Source organism: Ixodes scapularis, unplaced genomic scaffold (genome assembly GCF_016920785.2).
Source record: "Ixodes scapularis isolate PalLabHiFi unplaced genomic scaffold, ASM1692078v2 PGA_scaffold3__209_contigs__length_174095766, whole genome shotgun sequence".
Lineage (NCBI taxonomy): Eukaryota > Metazoa > Arthropoda > Arachnida > Ixodida > Ixodidae > Ixodes > Ixodes scapularis.
In genome coordinates this window covers 141,516,117-141,533,840 of record NW_024609868.1, presented here as the reverse complement: position 1 = coordinate 141,533,840, position 17,724 = coordinate 141,516,117, and the positions used below count along the sequence as shown (strand labels likewise).

General features: G+C 45.8%; 1 protein-coding gene across 1 annotated transcript in view; it reads right to left on the bottom strand.

Annotated features, from left to right (window-relative positions):
• LOC8043092 (abasic site processing protein HMCES) overlaps nucleotides 1–17,724 on the bottom strand; it is a 96,097-nt gene that overhangs the window by 10,565 nt on the left and 67,808 nt on the right. Inside the window, exon 8 of the mRNA XM_040222284.2 lies at nucleotides 1,443–1,532. Coding sequence (XP_040078218.1) covers nucleotides 1,443–1,532 — 90 coding nt within the window. The remainder of the gene's footprint in view (nucleotides 1–1,442; nucleotides 1,533–17,724) is intronic.

The window sequence follows — 17,724 nt, the reverse complement described above, 5'->3', positions numbered from 1 at the left end:
TGAAGGGATTGGTTGGACCCTGAGGGGAAAGGAGGCCCCTACGAGGCTACAAAAGGATCCCCGAGAGGGATCCTGGAAGATTGGCTTCGATTCGATTTTGGGAGACTGGGAACAAAAGTACGGGGTTTAATTTTGGGATTTTAACTCACTGTTGAGGTGTTTTGTTTCATAATAAACATGGTCACACTGGCCACTGTAAAGCCAACCAACGTCGCAATGTGTTCAGCGGGATCGAAAAACCTTTAGTATTTTTTTTTTTATTATCAACTTCCCGGGGGCTGTCATCGGGCGAGCACCGTACGTCATCGGTCGTCACCATCCAGACCAGGAAGCGCCCATCCCCATACCACCAGGTCCAGGCCCTCCCTCGGAAAGTTGACTCTTCCTATGCCTAATTTGTCAATAAATATTTCTAGACCCGTAGCCAGAAGTTTCTTGGGGGAAGCCGCCCGAAAGGCCAACATCACGCGGTTCGCAAAACGCGCACGTGACTGAGAGGCGTGCCTACAAATTGTTTTTGCAAAGACAAAGTTTTTTCTTTCCAAAACAAGGATTGGCTTTATTTTTCTGGGCATTGAGCCAGCAAAATATTTTTTTTTCATCAAAATTAAAAATGGTTTACAGACATGGTTGCTCGATCTTATCTGAAAACACCCTTATCTTATTTACTTACATGTATTTTGAAGTTCTACAAATTTAATGTATTTTCTTGTTTCATTATTTTCCTCCCAAAATAGCACCATAGTCAATGTTGTGAAGACTCTAGAAAATTCTCTCCAGGTCTTTCTTGTTTCTCAAAATCTATGAAGTTGCATGTTATCAAGTGCCGTGAGCTGTGACGTCCCGGCAAAGATGCCTCCCAATGAAATTGAGCACTTGTGAAGTTATGGATCCTCCCACGTGGCCATGTCACAATGAACGGCCTTCGTATGTCTGACCAGCATAGACAGACTGGTCCCAAATGTTAGTCCCCATGACACTTGATAATGTGGATGCTTGGGCTAGTTGGTAATTCATGCTTGGATGGAACAGCGCAGATATACAGTCACACTCACAGGCACACAAGAAGGAAACAGACTCGCAGCACTGTCTAACAACTCAGTCCTATATTTCTTCTTCCTCAAATCTTCAACTTCTTCGGCGAAGGAGAAGTTGAAGATTTGAGGACGAAGAAATATAGGGCTGAGTTGTTAGTCAGCGTTGCGAGTCTGTTTCCTTCTTGTGTGCCTGCGAGTGTGACTGTATATCCACGCTGTTCCATCCAAGCATGAATCCCCATGACACAGTACAGCCCACATCCCTTCCCAAAATGCGAAGCCTCACAGCGGGCTGTGAATGAATAAATGGCTACCACTTTTGGGGACACCCACGCATTAGTACGTCAGGTTCGTCCGGGGACAGGAAGTGGGAAAACGGGAAGGACCCTACTAGTTTAAGCTCACCTCTTGAGTTCCTTTGCCGCCTTGGTGACCGACTTGGGAGAGTTCTTGAGCCACTGCTCCAGGGAGGTCTGCTTCTCTTTCTTCACAGCACTTCTCGGGTGAAGACGGCCAAACATGCAAAAGTGAGCATGGATCTCAGCACTGGAAGATCACAAACACAAACTGGAGGAAACTGTCACACAGATTGGGGAGAGTTGTTTAAAAGTTTAGGGAGAGCGGCATAAAACGTGGGTTTTCAAACGGGTGTATCTCGAAACAACCCATTCTTATTTGAACCCTTCTCGTTTGAACAAATTCGCAAAACTCCCTTCTCGTTTTAACCTTTCGCGTTTCGACCCTTTCTTATTTATACCCGTCTCATTTGAACCCATTCTCATTTGAACCCTTCTCGTCTGAACCCATTCGCAAAACACCCTTCGCGTTTTAACCTTTCGCGTTTCGACCCTTTCTCATTTGAACCCGTTGTCATTTGAACACCGTAGTGAGGTATAGAAAGAAAGAAAAACAGTTGAAGGATGAAGGTTGAAGATGAAGCGAAGCGGCACCATCTCTTGCATAGCACATGAAACAATTTTCCTTATGCCTGCGTGCCATACCGAGTCTGTTGACGTAGCTACGCGGTCACATGGTGACGTGGTTTCAAAAGTGCTAGCGCAGATTCGGTACTTCATTTCTCTTCTGTCACTGTATGTCGTTAAGATGTCGTCGTTTGGAGCGGATGGATCATTGTGCTAGTCGTGTGTTATTGCTTGTAATGGCCAATTCGGATGGTCATTTTCCCTGAAAAAAAGTTTTCCCATATCTTCGGCAAGGGCGTTCGCGTGGTCAAAGGCTGGCGGGTGCAAGCTTTTCGGGTTGCGCTTCTCAGTCGTGTACCGGCAATTTACCAGCAGAAGTTTTCCCGAGCTCCAAAAGGTCGGGCAGCTTGTCTGCCAGACTGTATCCGGTATCATCACATCCGAATCGGGATTGGGAACCAAATGAAACAATGCTCGTTGAGGCGGCAAATAGTGGGTTCGAGTGGCGAACGAAGCCATCGAGACAGGCACCCTTTTGTGCTCCGAGACAAGATAGCAAAAACAACGAAGAGAAAGATAATTTATGTTTCAAAGAAAGTCAACATTTTTGGAAGAATTTATCCAGCCTGAGCAAGGTATGTTTGCTCTGAGACACAGGCTGCATCATACATCACTTTATTTTACAACTCTGTAATAACAAGGTATTACACCGCTGAAAAAAAAAGTATGCATATACTTCGTTTCACCTTATGTGCGAGCGAAGGCAAAGCTGGAAGCGCGAGCACGGAAGCTCCGTGCGTTCAGGCTTTGCTCGAGCGCGCGAGCTGTGGAGAAACGCAAAAAGCGCTGGTCTCGCGCTTCTAGCTTTGGCTTCGCTCGCAGACAAGGTGAAACGAAGTGTAGTGATGCAATTTGAAACTTGAACACGCATTACAATTTCAAGGAGGGTGGGTGCAATGAGAAGACTGAGGATTCCAAAAAAGGTACTAGAGAGTTTGAGTAGATCGTTTCGATACCCCCGACAGCCCCAATAACGATACTATGCATGCGCAAGGGAGGCGGTGGCAGAGTATCGGGTATCGTTATCGGAGTCATGGGAACGATCTACAAAAACTCTCTACTAACAGTAAACAGAGTATGGAAAGCGACGCTGGCAAGCCTCCGTGGCAACAGTTAATCGAAAATCCAAACGAAGTTTATTGAAATTTGACGCGCGTGCGGGCAGCACCACACTGATTTATACATCTGCCCTTTCATTGATTTTATGTTTTAATATTCTGTCAGCTGTACGGACTGTGGTAATGCCAATATTTTGAGAAGTTTTGTGAAGCCGCTTCTGTTTACACACATCTCAAAGAGTCGTAATTTATGTTGTTGGCGTATGCAGCGTGCTCATGGTACCATAGAATGATCAAAGAAGTTAACAGAGCTCACTCGCGACCCAGTCAAATGAAAACGCCAGTTCATTGTGCTTTGCATTCGGGTGGAGACGTGATGCGCCGCTGGCGCGTTTTTGGTCGCCGGTGCCACAGGCAAGGGCTCGAAGGCAATTAATTACCCGAATTCGCCATAAATACCACAGAAAGATTGGGAAATCATGATGTTGGATTAATTTGGGTTCGAAATGAGAGAAGTTAAAATGAGAAAAGTCTTTCTGACAATGGTCAAAACCAGAAAGTATGTTTTGAGAAAATTTGAAATGACAAAGGTTAAAATGAGAAAAGTCGTTTTGAGAAGGGTCAAAACCCGAAAGTTTGTTTTGAGAACGGTTTAAATGAGAAAGGGAGAAACGCGAAAGTTGTTTTGCGCTGGGTTGAAATGAGAAGGTAAAAATGAGAAGGTAGAAATGCGAACGGCTTCAAATGAGAACCACCCTTTTAAACTGGGTTCCCAGGAACACAGAGGTTTTCCAGAGTACCCTCATGGGCTCCCCGAGCTCCCAAATTTTTTCGACCATCCCTGTCCAAAGTGTTTGCCCAGTTTAGACACGCTTCGAGCAGATCTAAGTGACTTGTAGATGCAGAGCAATGAGCCGAACGCTCCCTAGTATGTGCATTTTGCAGAGCGCGTTTGTCTGCTTCTTTTGCAGGGATCGTGGTGACGTCACAACTCCGAGCTTTGATAGGCTCTCAATGAAGGATAGTGGGTAGACCTCAAGGCAGCTTGCCCCTTTGAGGTCTCCCCACTATCCTTCAATCAGAGCCAATCAGAGTTTGGCCTCTTCCTGACGGCACCGCAACTCCTGTGCAAGAAGCAGACGACTTGCTCTCCCCATTGTTTGCAAGCTCTGCAGGATCCTGATCTGCTTCAATGCATAAATTCCGAGACTGGGCGGGGTTCCTTGGCTATCATTTGAGGTAGGTAAAGGTTTCTCGAGATGGAAAAGTTTGACAACTCCTGGTGCAAAGAATGTGGAAGAACGTGTTAAGTTCCAGTCGAGAGCCAATCGAGTTGCACGAGCGAGACCCTGTGCCACCGAGGATTCTGTCGAGCCCGACGTCCACTTGCTGTTTCGCTCAAATTGCTTTTATGATGTGCATGGGCCAGGTGGAGACACTTAGCCCCCAGTTTAGGTAAACACCTGACAACTGTAAACAAGTCTGTTTCTGTGTCCCTGGTTTCTGGACATCCAGGCAAAGACTTATGTTTAAAGGTCCCAGCTTTTGGGTCAAGGGGCAGATCTGCGGAACTTTGGGGGGCAACAGACTGCTGCGAGAAAGAAAGGCTTCTATGCGTTGTGAGAGAACGGAATGTAAACTGGAAGTAAAAAGAAATATTGTTTGCGAGTGCTACTTTCAGTAGTGTCGGACTGATTTGTGGAAACTGTATCCAGTCTATTCGCTTCACATTTTCTTTCAAATTTAATCGTGTCCATGTATTGTACATCTCCACCTCTCCTCACTGTCGATGCCCTCTATTAGCTCAGAGGCTTATTGCTAAAGCTCCGCAACAACTGGCATTTTCAGCTAAACACTCAAACAGTAATGTGGTAAGCTGTCCCCTTTGACAGAACATGCAGTAGAACCTCATCAATACGTTTTTCAGGGAATGGGAAAAATATAACGCAAGATCCGGGAAAATGTAAGAAAGAAGAACGCCATTCGGGGGGTGACAGATAGAATTTATTTTATGCCAAGATTCGTAGGTGTGAACTTAAACACATTAAAAAAAAAACTAGTAATTTCCACCTGGTGCTTTGGGTGACTAAAATGTGGGTGAGCAACGAAGTCCTGGGATTGCGGAGGGGCGTCGGCCAATGCCCTCGTCGGTTCGTCCCCACAAAGTCAAGCACAACTCTTCAGTACACCAAAACTGCAAAAAAAGGTCTTGCTGGAACTCGGGCTGTAGTACGCGTGCAGGAGATAGCGGCGTGCTGGACGAGTTTTGACAGAAGCTTCTTTACATGGTTTCGGAGAAATACCAGAACCTGCAGCGAGTCAGATGGGCGAAGTTCTTGCAGCTTCTCTCATGTGTGTAACCAAGAACTGTGCAACAACAAAGACCAGCAAACTAACAAAAACAAAACACAATGCTCTTAAAAAGAAAACCAAAAATTCCATTGCCAGATTAAATGTATTTGAAGCGTGGTTTAAAGTAAAAAAATCCGCGAGTGAAAAGGCGCTCAGCTTTTTCGGATTGCGTTTTTCACCGATCTTGAGAACATAATCTTTGTGCGCGCAACAATGCTGGAGGGCATCTTGTTGACCACTATAGGTGATGTGGCTGTAAACCTGGCTTGGAATCGACGAAGGTCTTGAAGAAAGCAAAATATAAAACTGAGACAGAGATTATTGAGGCGTTTTTCATCAAAAAGAAAGATGGCAATTGTGTTGGCACACCACCTATCTATTTACTTAAAAAAGAATTGATGTTTCCAGATGGCTCTCTGCAGGAGTGGTGATTGGTTGTGATGCAGGTCGGGCAGAAGAGTGTGTGTATGTGCGATGATGACTTCAAATAAAATTCAGTTGAGGGTTAGCACCTGTCCTGTTGTGTTCATGTCTTGTTAGTCATCATTATGTTTGCACTTTTTAAACCTTTTATTTAGGGGTTTGCGAATACTTAAATTTATGAATACGAACCGAATAGTAAGTTCTCAAATAGTTCGATTCGCGAATTGAATCGTAAGTATTCGGTTACCCGAATATTCAATATATTCGGCGAGCCTGGTTGGGGGGGGGGGGGGGGGGGGGGATATGCAAAGCACATTTTAGTTCTACTGTTCCATCATGGCCTAGCGAACAGGCTCTTGATACAAAAAAGTTTGAAGGACACAAACCCGATAGCACGCAGGTTTTCTTGTGGTCGTCACACAGTCGAATCGTGAAACTAAACTAAAACAGATATTTGTTTGCGCCATTTGCAGAGGCTGCACCACGTCTCATTTCCTTCACAAGCCGAAGTTGTAGATACACTTGACAGGGATCGACGACCGAAATTTGCGAGCACAAAATTAGAGCACATCAACGCAAACCGCGAAACCGCGCACCACGGCGTGCTCTAGTTGCCGCGTGGTGGGCGCTGGTCGGCGCGTGGTAGGTGCTTGTCAGCGCAGGCAGCACTTTCACCACCTCTCAGCCGTAGAACCAACCAATTTCTCTCCTACACTGTCTGCGTCGTCTATCTGCGGCTCTGTCTGCATCATTTTGCTGGGTGATCCGAAACCAGGTTGACCAAGTCCCTCACGATCGGAAACCAAGCCGACGTTTTCTGCTCCCAACGTTCATCTGCGTTATCTGTCGGAAAACGTGGTCCACCGGACCTGCTTTCGGTCAGGGGCAACATGACTGAGCGAACGAAAAGTGCCATCTGTAAACATTTCGTAAAGAACTCGACCCAAGAGGCGACGTGCAAATGGTGTGAAACGAAATTTCGAACGGCACCGAGCACGACAACACCACTTGTGAACCATCTCAAGAACAAGCATTTTTCTTGCACAGTGCGTTTTCGAGAGACAGCGAGAAGCAAGAAAGACTGCACAGTCGCTCATCAAAAGTGCGCTGAAGTTGGGCAAGGGCCTACCGCAGTGCGAGGGAACAGCGATAACCACCAGGATTGCCCGAACGCTGGCGCTCGACCTTCAGCTGTACAGCTGTGTAGAAAATTGAGGTTTCAAAGAGCTGACGAACCACATGCAGCCGTTGTACAAGATACCCAACCGCATGACGTTTTTGAGGGCAATCATCCCGGGGTTATACAGAGACACCATCAAGGCTGTCAAGGAGAGAATACATGCTGACTTCCAGGAAGGCATAGAGTCAATCTCGTTTACAAGTGACATATGAACATCGAGGTCTAACCAAAGTTACATCAGCCTCACCTGCCACTACTTAACTTGCAACTTCGAGATGAAAAGCTTTGCGTTGGACAACCGGCATATGATCGAGAGCCACACTGCTTGCAACATTCTAGAGCACCTGCAAGTAATGATAGATAACTGGGAGCTGCCTATGCAGAAAGTGCTAGTGTATGTGGGGACAGACAATGCACAAAATTTTAGTGCAGCCCTTAGAGGCATTTTTTTGCGTCCCAATGCAGGGTATGGGCCACACACTGCAACTAGCTATAAAAGATGCCAAGGAAGAAACAGCAGGAGTTCTCACCGTTCTCAAGTGTCGCGCTATTGTTGGTCATTATAAACACAGCGTCCAGGCTGCGGCAAGACTGCAGGATTGCCAACGACGGATGGAGCTATCCGTTTTGTAACTTATTCAAGACGTTGAAACAAGGTGGAGCAGTGAGCATGACATGCCTTCGCGTCTTCTGCAGCTGAAAGAAGCAATCTGTTTAGAGCTTGCCACCTCTGAGACACACCCAACCTGACACCACAGGAGTGAAGAGCAGTGGCTGGGCTCGTCAAAGCCCTTGAATCAATTGCGTCGGTGACCATAGACCTTAGTTGCCAGAAGTATGCAACTTCCTCGCCAGTAGTACCATTTCTCTATGGAACACAAATGGTCCTGAAAGACTGCATAGCAGCAGATGATGACACCTCAGCGTTTGCAAGAAACTTGCTGAAGAGCATGAGGACAAAGTTTCCAGGGCAGAACGAGCAAAAGGAGTATGTGTTGGCCACTGCCTGTGAGCCAAGGTTTAAGAACTTCTTTTGTGCTCAGACGTTGCAGGAAACAAGGCCCTTGGAGCTTGCAAGAACTGAGTTGCAGAGCTCTCCAGGAGCAGCATCAAGTGACTGTACTGAACCGTCAATGCGTACAGCTCACAAAGAGCGCATCAGCAGTATCTGGGACAGCATTGAGAAGCTGGCAATGTCATCAGAAAGAAGACACTCCTCCCAAACAGCCAACATCGAGGAGTTTCAGCGGTACCTTCGAGAGCCCACTTGCAGTAAGGACCCTCTAACATTCTGGAAAGAAACAGGCAAGCAACACTCCCCAGGACTGTGCTAGATGGCCATGAAGTACATGGGCAGTTCAGCAATGAGTGTACCTAGCAAAAATTGTTTTCGACGGCTGGCAACATTGCTAGGACCCAGAAGAACAAATTGACCCCTGACAGCAGCTGCTTTTCATGCATGAGAACTTATAAATATTTGAGCTCCAGTTAAATGAATTTGTTATTCAATATTCGCTTCAATATTCAGCCTTTTCTCCTTGATTCGATATTCGATTCAAGACTCACTATTCGGTATCCGCACACCCCTACTTTCAATTGATGTTATTTGAATACAGACGTGCCGGCAGGAGCGACAGGTTTTGGATGAATACAATAAAAAGTATTAAATAAATAAAAACAAAAAATAACTATGAATAAAATAAAGTAAAATAAAAATACAAACTAAAATTTAAATAAATACTTAACAAAACAAAATAACTAAATAACAAAACAAAAACAAAATACATGCAAATACAAAAATTAATTAAGAAACACATAAAAAGAACAAAAAATCTAGCACAAACCACACAGGGAGTGTGGTTTGTTCTATGCTTCCTGGTCTTTGTCAGCACGATTAAGCTTCTCTTTATTTATTTTAGAGTATTACCCTCTTTTTCACCCAGCACTATACCGTGGGCTCGCGATAATTCAAACTCGGATATTTCATACTACCGGTTATTTCAAACAAATTTCAAAATTTTGGTTGGCCCGCTATGTTTTTAGTCTATTCATAAGCTGCTTAATTCAAAAGGCATTTTCGTGTAATTAACACTTTTTTGTTCTTGCGGCCCCGATAAGTGTGCTTCTTTCCGAGCACCAGTGCACTGCAGAGAGGCAACACCCGCAGAGCTTGCTCCCGCCGGTGTTGCTTCTTCGTAGTGCACCGGTGCTCGGTGAGAAGTACACTCAACGGGGCTCAAGCAGGGCACCACGAGCTACGAAAACTGGCACCCCGCGGAAATTTTCATTGCAACTTGAGCGGACGCTGTGACGCAGTGGCATGGCAGAGGCCCACGTCACAGCGTCCGCACCAGTTGCTGTGAAAACTGCCGCGTGGTGCCAGTTTTCATCGCTCATTTGTCCCCTGTTTAATAGTTCACATTATATAACTTCTTGGCCTGATGAAGAAAATTTTGTTTTGAGTTGTCATATCCTGTCTAAACAGTCCACGATAAACAACATTTTTGAGGGATAAATAAACTTATGTCACACTTCACAAATGCTCATGTGTGGCAAACCTGCTTATGATCAGTAGGCCTATGTAGATGAAATCATTAAACATCTGCTTTCTATGAACAGCCATTCATACGGCAAATCACAATTTTATCTTGCATCATATTTAGATGAATTTCTGATAATTCAAACAAAATTTGTGACTTCCTGGGCCCATTTGCTCGAACCGCTAACCGCAGTTAGCATGAGCCACAGTCCCTTGTAGGTACCAAAAGTACCTACTACGAAACTTCAAGGCCGCAGCCTGCGCCACCTTGTGCTCGACAAAAAGAAATAGTTATTTTTTTATATGATACAATGTTTGCTTCATGGGAACAGTTTTTGGCTGAATCTAGTTTTCACTTGCAAGAAACATTTGCACAATTAAAAAGAAAAAGGATAGTTTCTTTTTTGCATCAAAATTCTTTCTTACAAAGTGTGGAAGCGTAGACAAAACACCTAGTCGAAGTGCTTTGCAGTTTGCTGTTCCTGCAAAGTGAGTGCGTCGACCGTCGCTTCCTAGCCTGGCAATGCCGTATGTGCCGTGCCGTTATTCGTGCTGATGCAGGCCATAGAGATTGCCCAGAGGGAGAGGCGTCCACTGTACCTCTGTTTCCTCGACATCAGCAAGGCCTATGACCCAGTCGACCATGAGAAGCTGTGGAGGCAACTAGCAAAGCGGGGGCTCGGAGGGGAGTGGATCAACCTGCTGAAGAAAACCTACAGGGAGACGACTGTGCTGGCACAGTGGCAAGAAGAGATCACTCATCCAGTAGCCATCACCAAGGTCTGAGACAGGGATGCCCACTGTCGCCACTGCTGTTTATGCTCTACATAGCGGGCTTCAAAGAGACTGCAAGACTGCGCCGAGGGCTTCACCCTGGAATATACAAAGGCGGGAACCAGTAGAGAAGAAAAAATCTTTGGGCTAATCTATGCCAACGATATCATCCTGATGGCAGACTCCCTGGAAAGCCTGCAGGCCCTTATAAACGAGTGCAACACAATGGGGGCGGCACTGGGGCTGAGTTTCAGTGCTAAGAAGTCAGCATTGATAGGCGTCGGGGATAGAGGAGACACCAAGGCTGATGACCTGAAAATCCAGAGGGAACAAGTACCGTGGTTATCACAATACAAGTACCTGGGATCCATATACAGGAGGGCCAAAACTACCTTGGAAGACCATAAGACCAGGCTCCAGGCTAAGAGGATATCGACTGCCAGAGCCCTCTGGGGTTACAACCGTTTCAAGATCTCCCGAGCGGTGTGGAAGATGGTAGCAGTGCCAAGCCAAGCCTGTATATGGAGTGCCAAAGGTTGACACTCCATATTCAGGAGTGCCAACCTTTCAAAATGGAGTTTTGTGCCTGTCGTCCTGCACGCGTGAGTGCCTAGAGGTGCACCAGAGAGAAGTGGGACGGGCGGCACTGAGAACCAGCCGAGGAACACCTAACGAGGCAATGCAGAGAGACATGGGGTGGTCCAGCTTCGATACTAGAGGGGCCCGGTCCAAGCTGGGCTTCGAACGACGCCTCTGCCAAATGCAGGAACGGCAGTGGGCAAGACAGGCTTTCAAATACATCCACCTCAAGAGCCTATCGACTAGGTGGGTGCTATGGACACGCCAGCTGGCCCTCCGGTATCGCATAAACAGCCCTCTCCTCTACCCGACTTCAGAACAACAACTGGAAAACATCTGCACGAGAGTTGCCGAGACCAAGACTCAACGATGGGCAGAGAAGGCGGGACAGAAGCCAGCACTTGCCCTGTATACCAGGGAAAAACAGGAAGTGAGGAAGATAGAATTCATGGACAATGGCAGGGGCAGTGGACTTCTGTTCGACGCCCGAGGAGGCATGCTGCGAACGCGCATGCTTCGGGTAAAGTACACAGACACCGACGTGCGATGTACCCTGTGCACATAGGGGGCCGAAGAAACACTGCAGCACGTAATCCTGCTGGAGTGCACGGGCCTGCAGCCGGAGGTGCCGTGCAACGGAGGCATGGCGGTGGCGCTGAGCTTCCGGGAAATGGATGAGGAGGGCAACGACAGAGGCAACGACGGCGCCGACAGTACCGTAGGCCTGCGGCCTATACCGGTGGTGGAATGGACAAAAAGAAGACTGCAACACTGGTGGAAGAAAAACCAAGAAGAAAATAACAAATAATCTTGGCTAGATCCAGTACACTGGGATCCCCCAATACAAAGGGGTTAGCCGTGTTAAATACGAGATGTAGACAATAGAAGGTTGCCTAATCGGTTTATCCTGGGGCTACGTTCCTAGCCTGGTGTTTGTCTGCTCGTGCCGCGTGGCTCTCAAGCGCTCGGTGCAAGCGCAGCCGATGGTCACGAGCCGATGGGCGCCAGCTTGCCAGCCACTACCATAACAAGCCGCATATACAAATCCTAATCCAGTCGCGTGCGCGGCGTTTGTTTGTACAACCGGTTTCGCCTCGTTGCACGCAACGGTTTCTCACTCTCGCTTATCCGAGTTCTCCTGTCTGCGTATTCTGCCCTTTGACCGACCTACCCGCCGACCGACCATGGACTGACTGATAAGATTTGCGGACCGATTTCCGACTTTGCTGCCGGGCAGAATGTCCAATGCAAGGAATCGCCGACACAGAAGAGACCGCACGTATGCAGCGGCAATGATGAGATGACAACGTGTACTGCAGGACCGCCTGAACCTTTTTGAGGATTTCGACGAGGATAGGCTGCAGCAACAGTTTCGATTTGGAGGTGCGGGCATAATGTTTCTCACCGACAGATTGCGTCCGCACTTGGAGGGCCCTACACGTCGCAGCCGCGCCTTCTCTGCAGAGCAGCAAGTGATCATCACCTTGTAGTTTTACGGAACTGGGAACTTTCTGATTACAGCAGGCGAGCACATCCGCGTGCATGTGTCAAGTGCTTTGCGGGCTGTGAGGCAGGTCACTGAAGCACTGGCTTGTCGAGCACAAGACTTCATACAGTAAGGTTCCCTTTTTCCCCTTTTAGCTGTAGCATGCCAGCCGTATTAAAACAAAGTAAATACACTAAAAATATATCTTAATTGCTGGCGATAGGGATGTTTTGCAGATTGTCTTTTTATGGCAGTAAATTATTCTACCTACTCATAACTATAAACCCCTCCCCCAATAGAAAAAAAATTATTACAGCCGTAAACAACCTACTTGTCCGACCTGGAAAGGGCCCGCACACGCCCTTTTCCTGAGAGACCTCAGAAAGTGGCCTATCTGCACTTTTGCTAAGGACTTGCACCGAATGACAATCACTTTATAGGTCTTGGTAACTGAACAAAAATAATAAAAGGGACACTATGAAAACATGTAAACTTCACTATTGAATAGGTGCTACAGTCGAGCCCGGTTATATCACACCCGGGTATTTAGAATTATTGCTTATATCGAACAGTCCAAACATCCCCTTGAAAATCACATGTAATAGTATAGGAGCGTTGTCTTTTTGTATCGAATCCCATGGGCTCCCATGGCGGGGACACTCGATATAGCAAACTAAGCACTAAGCACGGCGGCCCTTCGCTTCTCTTCAGGTCAGATTGCGCCCGCAGAGCACAAGCACAAGCTTGCGTTGCCCGGCTGGCAGACTGCCAAGCCAGCATACGTGCACGGTATCCCCGGGATACTCAAAAAAAAAACAGTTGTAAAAAAAAAAGTGGAGGATGGCAAAAGCAAAGGTAAGGGCACGCGCGTGCGAAGGTAGGGCAGGGAGTGCTCCTTAACCCCAAAATAAAATACGGCAAAAAAAAAAAAAGTCTTCCTCAAGTCGAGTTGTCGACAACGGTTGAGCAATCAAACTTTGAACGCCTTATCTTCGTTTACCTTTCGCCGCTTTTGCTTTGCGCGTTTTTTTTATCTGCCTTTTTTTTTGTTGCTTGAATTTAGTGAGGTTTCCTTTTTGTTTTAACTTTGTTCTATGGATCGAGTGTTTTTTGTTTGTTTTTATACGACTTGCTTTTTCCGTTCTTTCATTTTTTTTAATTCGTGTTTTGTCGCTGGTGATAGGCGGAAGTCGAGGGCGTAAACGATTGCAAACATTGTGGCATAAACGCGGCGGTGTTTGTGATCTTTACCAGCTAAGCTCTACAGTATTTAGCGACCTTTAGTGGCTCTATTTGGTAAGGTCCCGTTTGTCGCGGCCTTCGGTATTAGCAGAGAAGCGCGGAAATTTCAACTGGAGCTCAAGTGAACATATTTTTGTATATCAAATTATCGATATATCAAACTATTTTACGATCCCCTTTGAATTCAATATATCCAAGTTCGACTGTACTGAGGCACTTTACTGCTACCACATACTTGAAGGGCACAGCCAAAGTCCTTAGCATTCCTCATTAAAAAGGTGTTCATGAGCATTGTAGCTGTATGTTTGCTATATGTGGTTTAATTGCTGAAGGGATCAACGATGCAGATGTCCTGACGTAGCGGTCGGTTCAGCCTTGCAGCAGAGGTTCTGCGACATGGCCAGTTTTCCTTTAGTCGTGGGTGCTATTGACGGTACCCATGCTCGGATCCAGGAACCCCATGTGCACGAGGAGGCGTACGTCAACCGCCATGGGTACCATTCTATCAACATACATGTGGTCGTTGATGCCTCTTCTCGCATTCGCAACGTGGTTGGTAGGTGGCCTGGGTGCACCCACGACTCTCGGAGTTTACTGAGAGCACCTTGGCAGTCAAGATGGCCAGTGGAGACTACGACGGCCTGCTGCTTGGTGACAGCGGCTACTCCTGTCAACCACGGCTGATGACGCCCTTCCTGTCGTTGTCATCGGCAGCAGAGGTCACATACAATGCAGCACGCACGACGACAAGAAGCATTGTTGAACGTAAATCTAGGCCATATATTGTGAAGGGCACAGAGATCTTAGTGCAAGGCATTTGGAGACGACTAGCTGTCCCGACGTAATTGTGCAACACGTGCATGCTCCTTACGTCTTCTGCTGTTCTTTGTAACATAAAAATATTCATACAAATTTTGATATTTATCTATTGAAGCATAAGATACCGTGGTTTCATGTAAGCAAGATGAAAGTACCAATATCCTGAGATTAAGAATTAATATGGCTTATAATAGTTGCCAAGGTTTCTGCGGTTTCAGTTTTTATTTTTCTGGAATCGGCATACTTTTTTCGGTAGTTATTGTGAGAACAAAATTTTCAGTTTTTCTAGATGAATGTTTTTAGAGTAGAAAGCTTACTGCATTTTTCTGGTCAATATGTATAGACCGTAAAATCCCGAGAGATAGCTCACCTAAAATCGAGAGCAAATAGGGTGAAAATATGGAGTGGGCGAACTTTCGGTGTATAATCAAGAAAAGTTTAAAAAATTAAATTTTTATGTCATGTGTCCCTTCCAAGCTTGTTATGGTGGCGAGGGGCAACGAAGCAAAGATGACTGTACTTCCCAGCTAGCAATGTTCGCTTATATCCCGCAATAGATAACTAGCTGCATTTAAGTCGAGGTCATCGTTGATCCCAACACTACGATTACTAGGAGTGGGCTATCTTTCGGTGCTTAAAAAAATATAGCAAATCAAGCCAAAATAGGGGTGGGCTATCTTTTGGGGGTGGGGCACCTCTCGGGATTCGACGGTAGTTACACTTTTTTTTCAAGCAGGTTTGTCGAGAATGCAGTAGATTAGGTTCATATCTGAGTTATTTGTCAGGCAACAACACTTGCGGACATGGCAAACATAGCCTTGGTTAAACATGGGCCCTGACAACAAATTCTAGATCGCGAAATTCGCAAACGTAATTCTTGGCACGCTTTTTTGTTCCTCACATTTGGAGGACTATCAAAGCTGCTTTCCTCTAACGAGATAGAAGCTTGAGAGGGGCTGTTTAAACAGCTTTGGGTTTTTTATGCCCCCTACAATAGGAACAGATTGACATTCCATTCCTCTTAGAATGGCTTGACAAACAATGAAAACACTCCAAATCCGGCCAATAGACAACCACAGCGAACTTGGTGGACAAAGACTGAATCACGAAAGGAACGCCGATTGCATCTACAACAAACCCAAATACTTCCTAAAGTGTGCTGCCAACAGAATAGTTCGAAGCCACGGGGATAAGATAGTTCACTACTCGGTCACCTGCTTCAATACTCTGTCTACTCGATCACCACTTTGTCACATGCTCCTATAATTGTCTAAAGTACTGGCCATTTAGGTTTAAAACCAAATTTTCAAAACTTACTTTACCACACTTTATTGGGTTTTATCGCTTGAAACTGAAAATGCAGAACCTCAGTTATGTCTTAGGCCCAGGACTTGCAATAATGGGGAAAAGTACTAAACTCGACTATGGTGCCAGTGCTATGCAAGACAAGGACAGAAGGTGATATTTTGTTAATTGGCTGAAAAGGAGCACTAATGGCAATGAAATTTTTCCTAGACAAAACAGTGGAAGTAACACTGTGCCGTGGAAGTTTCATGTGTCTACTTGTTTAAATGTCAGTTTCGGGCTGGTTAACAGGAACTAACTAAACGTGCTAGATATGTATGTACTCATAGTGAGTGCACAAGTACAGCTAAGCTCATGTGTGCTGGGATGCCTGTGAGCCACAAATAGCGGCACATTGCTGCAAGTCACAAACGATTGTGTGTTGCTGACAGTCTCGACCGATTGGCCAAGAGTACATGTCCTAGCGTGACCTATTCTTCTCTCATCGATGGATTTAAGAGTAGTGCCAAGGCATCATTTTGGACAATGTTGATGTTGAGCATGCAATAACAAGTTTCCACAAATAGTATCTATACATGCCACTGTACACGCCATTCACAACTGATGATGAGTCGCCAGAACCTCGAACGTTCAGGCAAATTTTGCTTGAGATTCCGTCGTGAAAGCGCCATAAAATCCTCTACTGAAACTTTTGCCGTATACGTCAAGGAGCTTCCATCTAAGCCAGAAATGGCGGCGCGTGGACCACTAACTAGTAATAGGAACATGAGCGGCACAATCAAAGGCTAGGAGCACTTGGATAAGTCATTATATTAAGCGCTTTATGTCTTACATCTCCAAGGCTTGCAAGAGGGATTCTTATTGATCAATGACAAGTGTAGATGGGTTGGGCTACCATGGACATCTATTCCTAGATAATGGAAGGGGAAAGCCACAGCCAGACAAGAACCTAGTTCTTTTTCTATTTTCACTCTGTCTCACAAGTAAAATGTACAATGAAATTTTAATGGTACTGTATTTGTTGCAGTATAAAGCTTAGGTACAAGGTAATTCTTACAGCGTCAGCAGTAATCAGGTAGCAGACAACTCTAACATATTGGCCTGTGCATGTGCAGGTGCTTGCTTGGAAACATATTCAAGAACCCTTTGAAGAGAGCGCTTGAATAAAGCTGCACTTTGCTTGTTGCTTTCTATAAAACACATTGCACAGGCTAACGTGACCCCGAATGTGAACGTAGCGTAAAAACAATTCAGAATGAAAATAAAATGGTATGCATAATGCCCAGCTTTCAATATTCTGGAGCAATGGGCTGGAAAAATTAGAAAGTGTGATATCAGGCCCCGCAGTCAATTTGTAATTCGAATTCAGTTGTAAATCTGTCCTTGTTCTGCGTCATCCTCTTGATTATTTGCGTTCCACGCTGTTGCCTGATTTTGCAATTGGGTTTCTGGGAAGGAATAACATGTGGTCTTGATCCATGCGCTCTGTACAGGACAATAGGCCAACTCAAGCGCAGGTTTCACTGCCTTCACGCTGAGCTAAGAATGGCTCCAGAACGGTGCTGCGACATTATTGTTGCATGCTGCGCCCTCCACAACCTGGCCAAGAGGTACCCTTGCAGGACACCCATGGCCACCATCCCCGCTGAGGTTCCCGTTGAGCCCGTAGCAGCCAACCGTGCTGAGAGCAACGAGGCCCGAGACTTCATTGTCGACCATTTCTTCGTCTAAATGTAAGTGTCTGGATAGGTATCTTCAGGCTGTCAATTTCTAATGCAAGATGCTTTGTTAAACACCGATGTGACCGTGGCTATCGTTTTCATCCTTTATCAGGCTTTGCAGATAATTATAAGAAAATTATGTCAGATAGTTGTCTAACTAGATCAAATAATTGCTTTAACCAATGTCTATTGTTTCGCTACTTAAACATCAATTGCAATTTTGGAA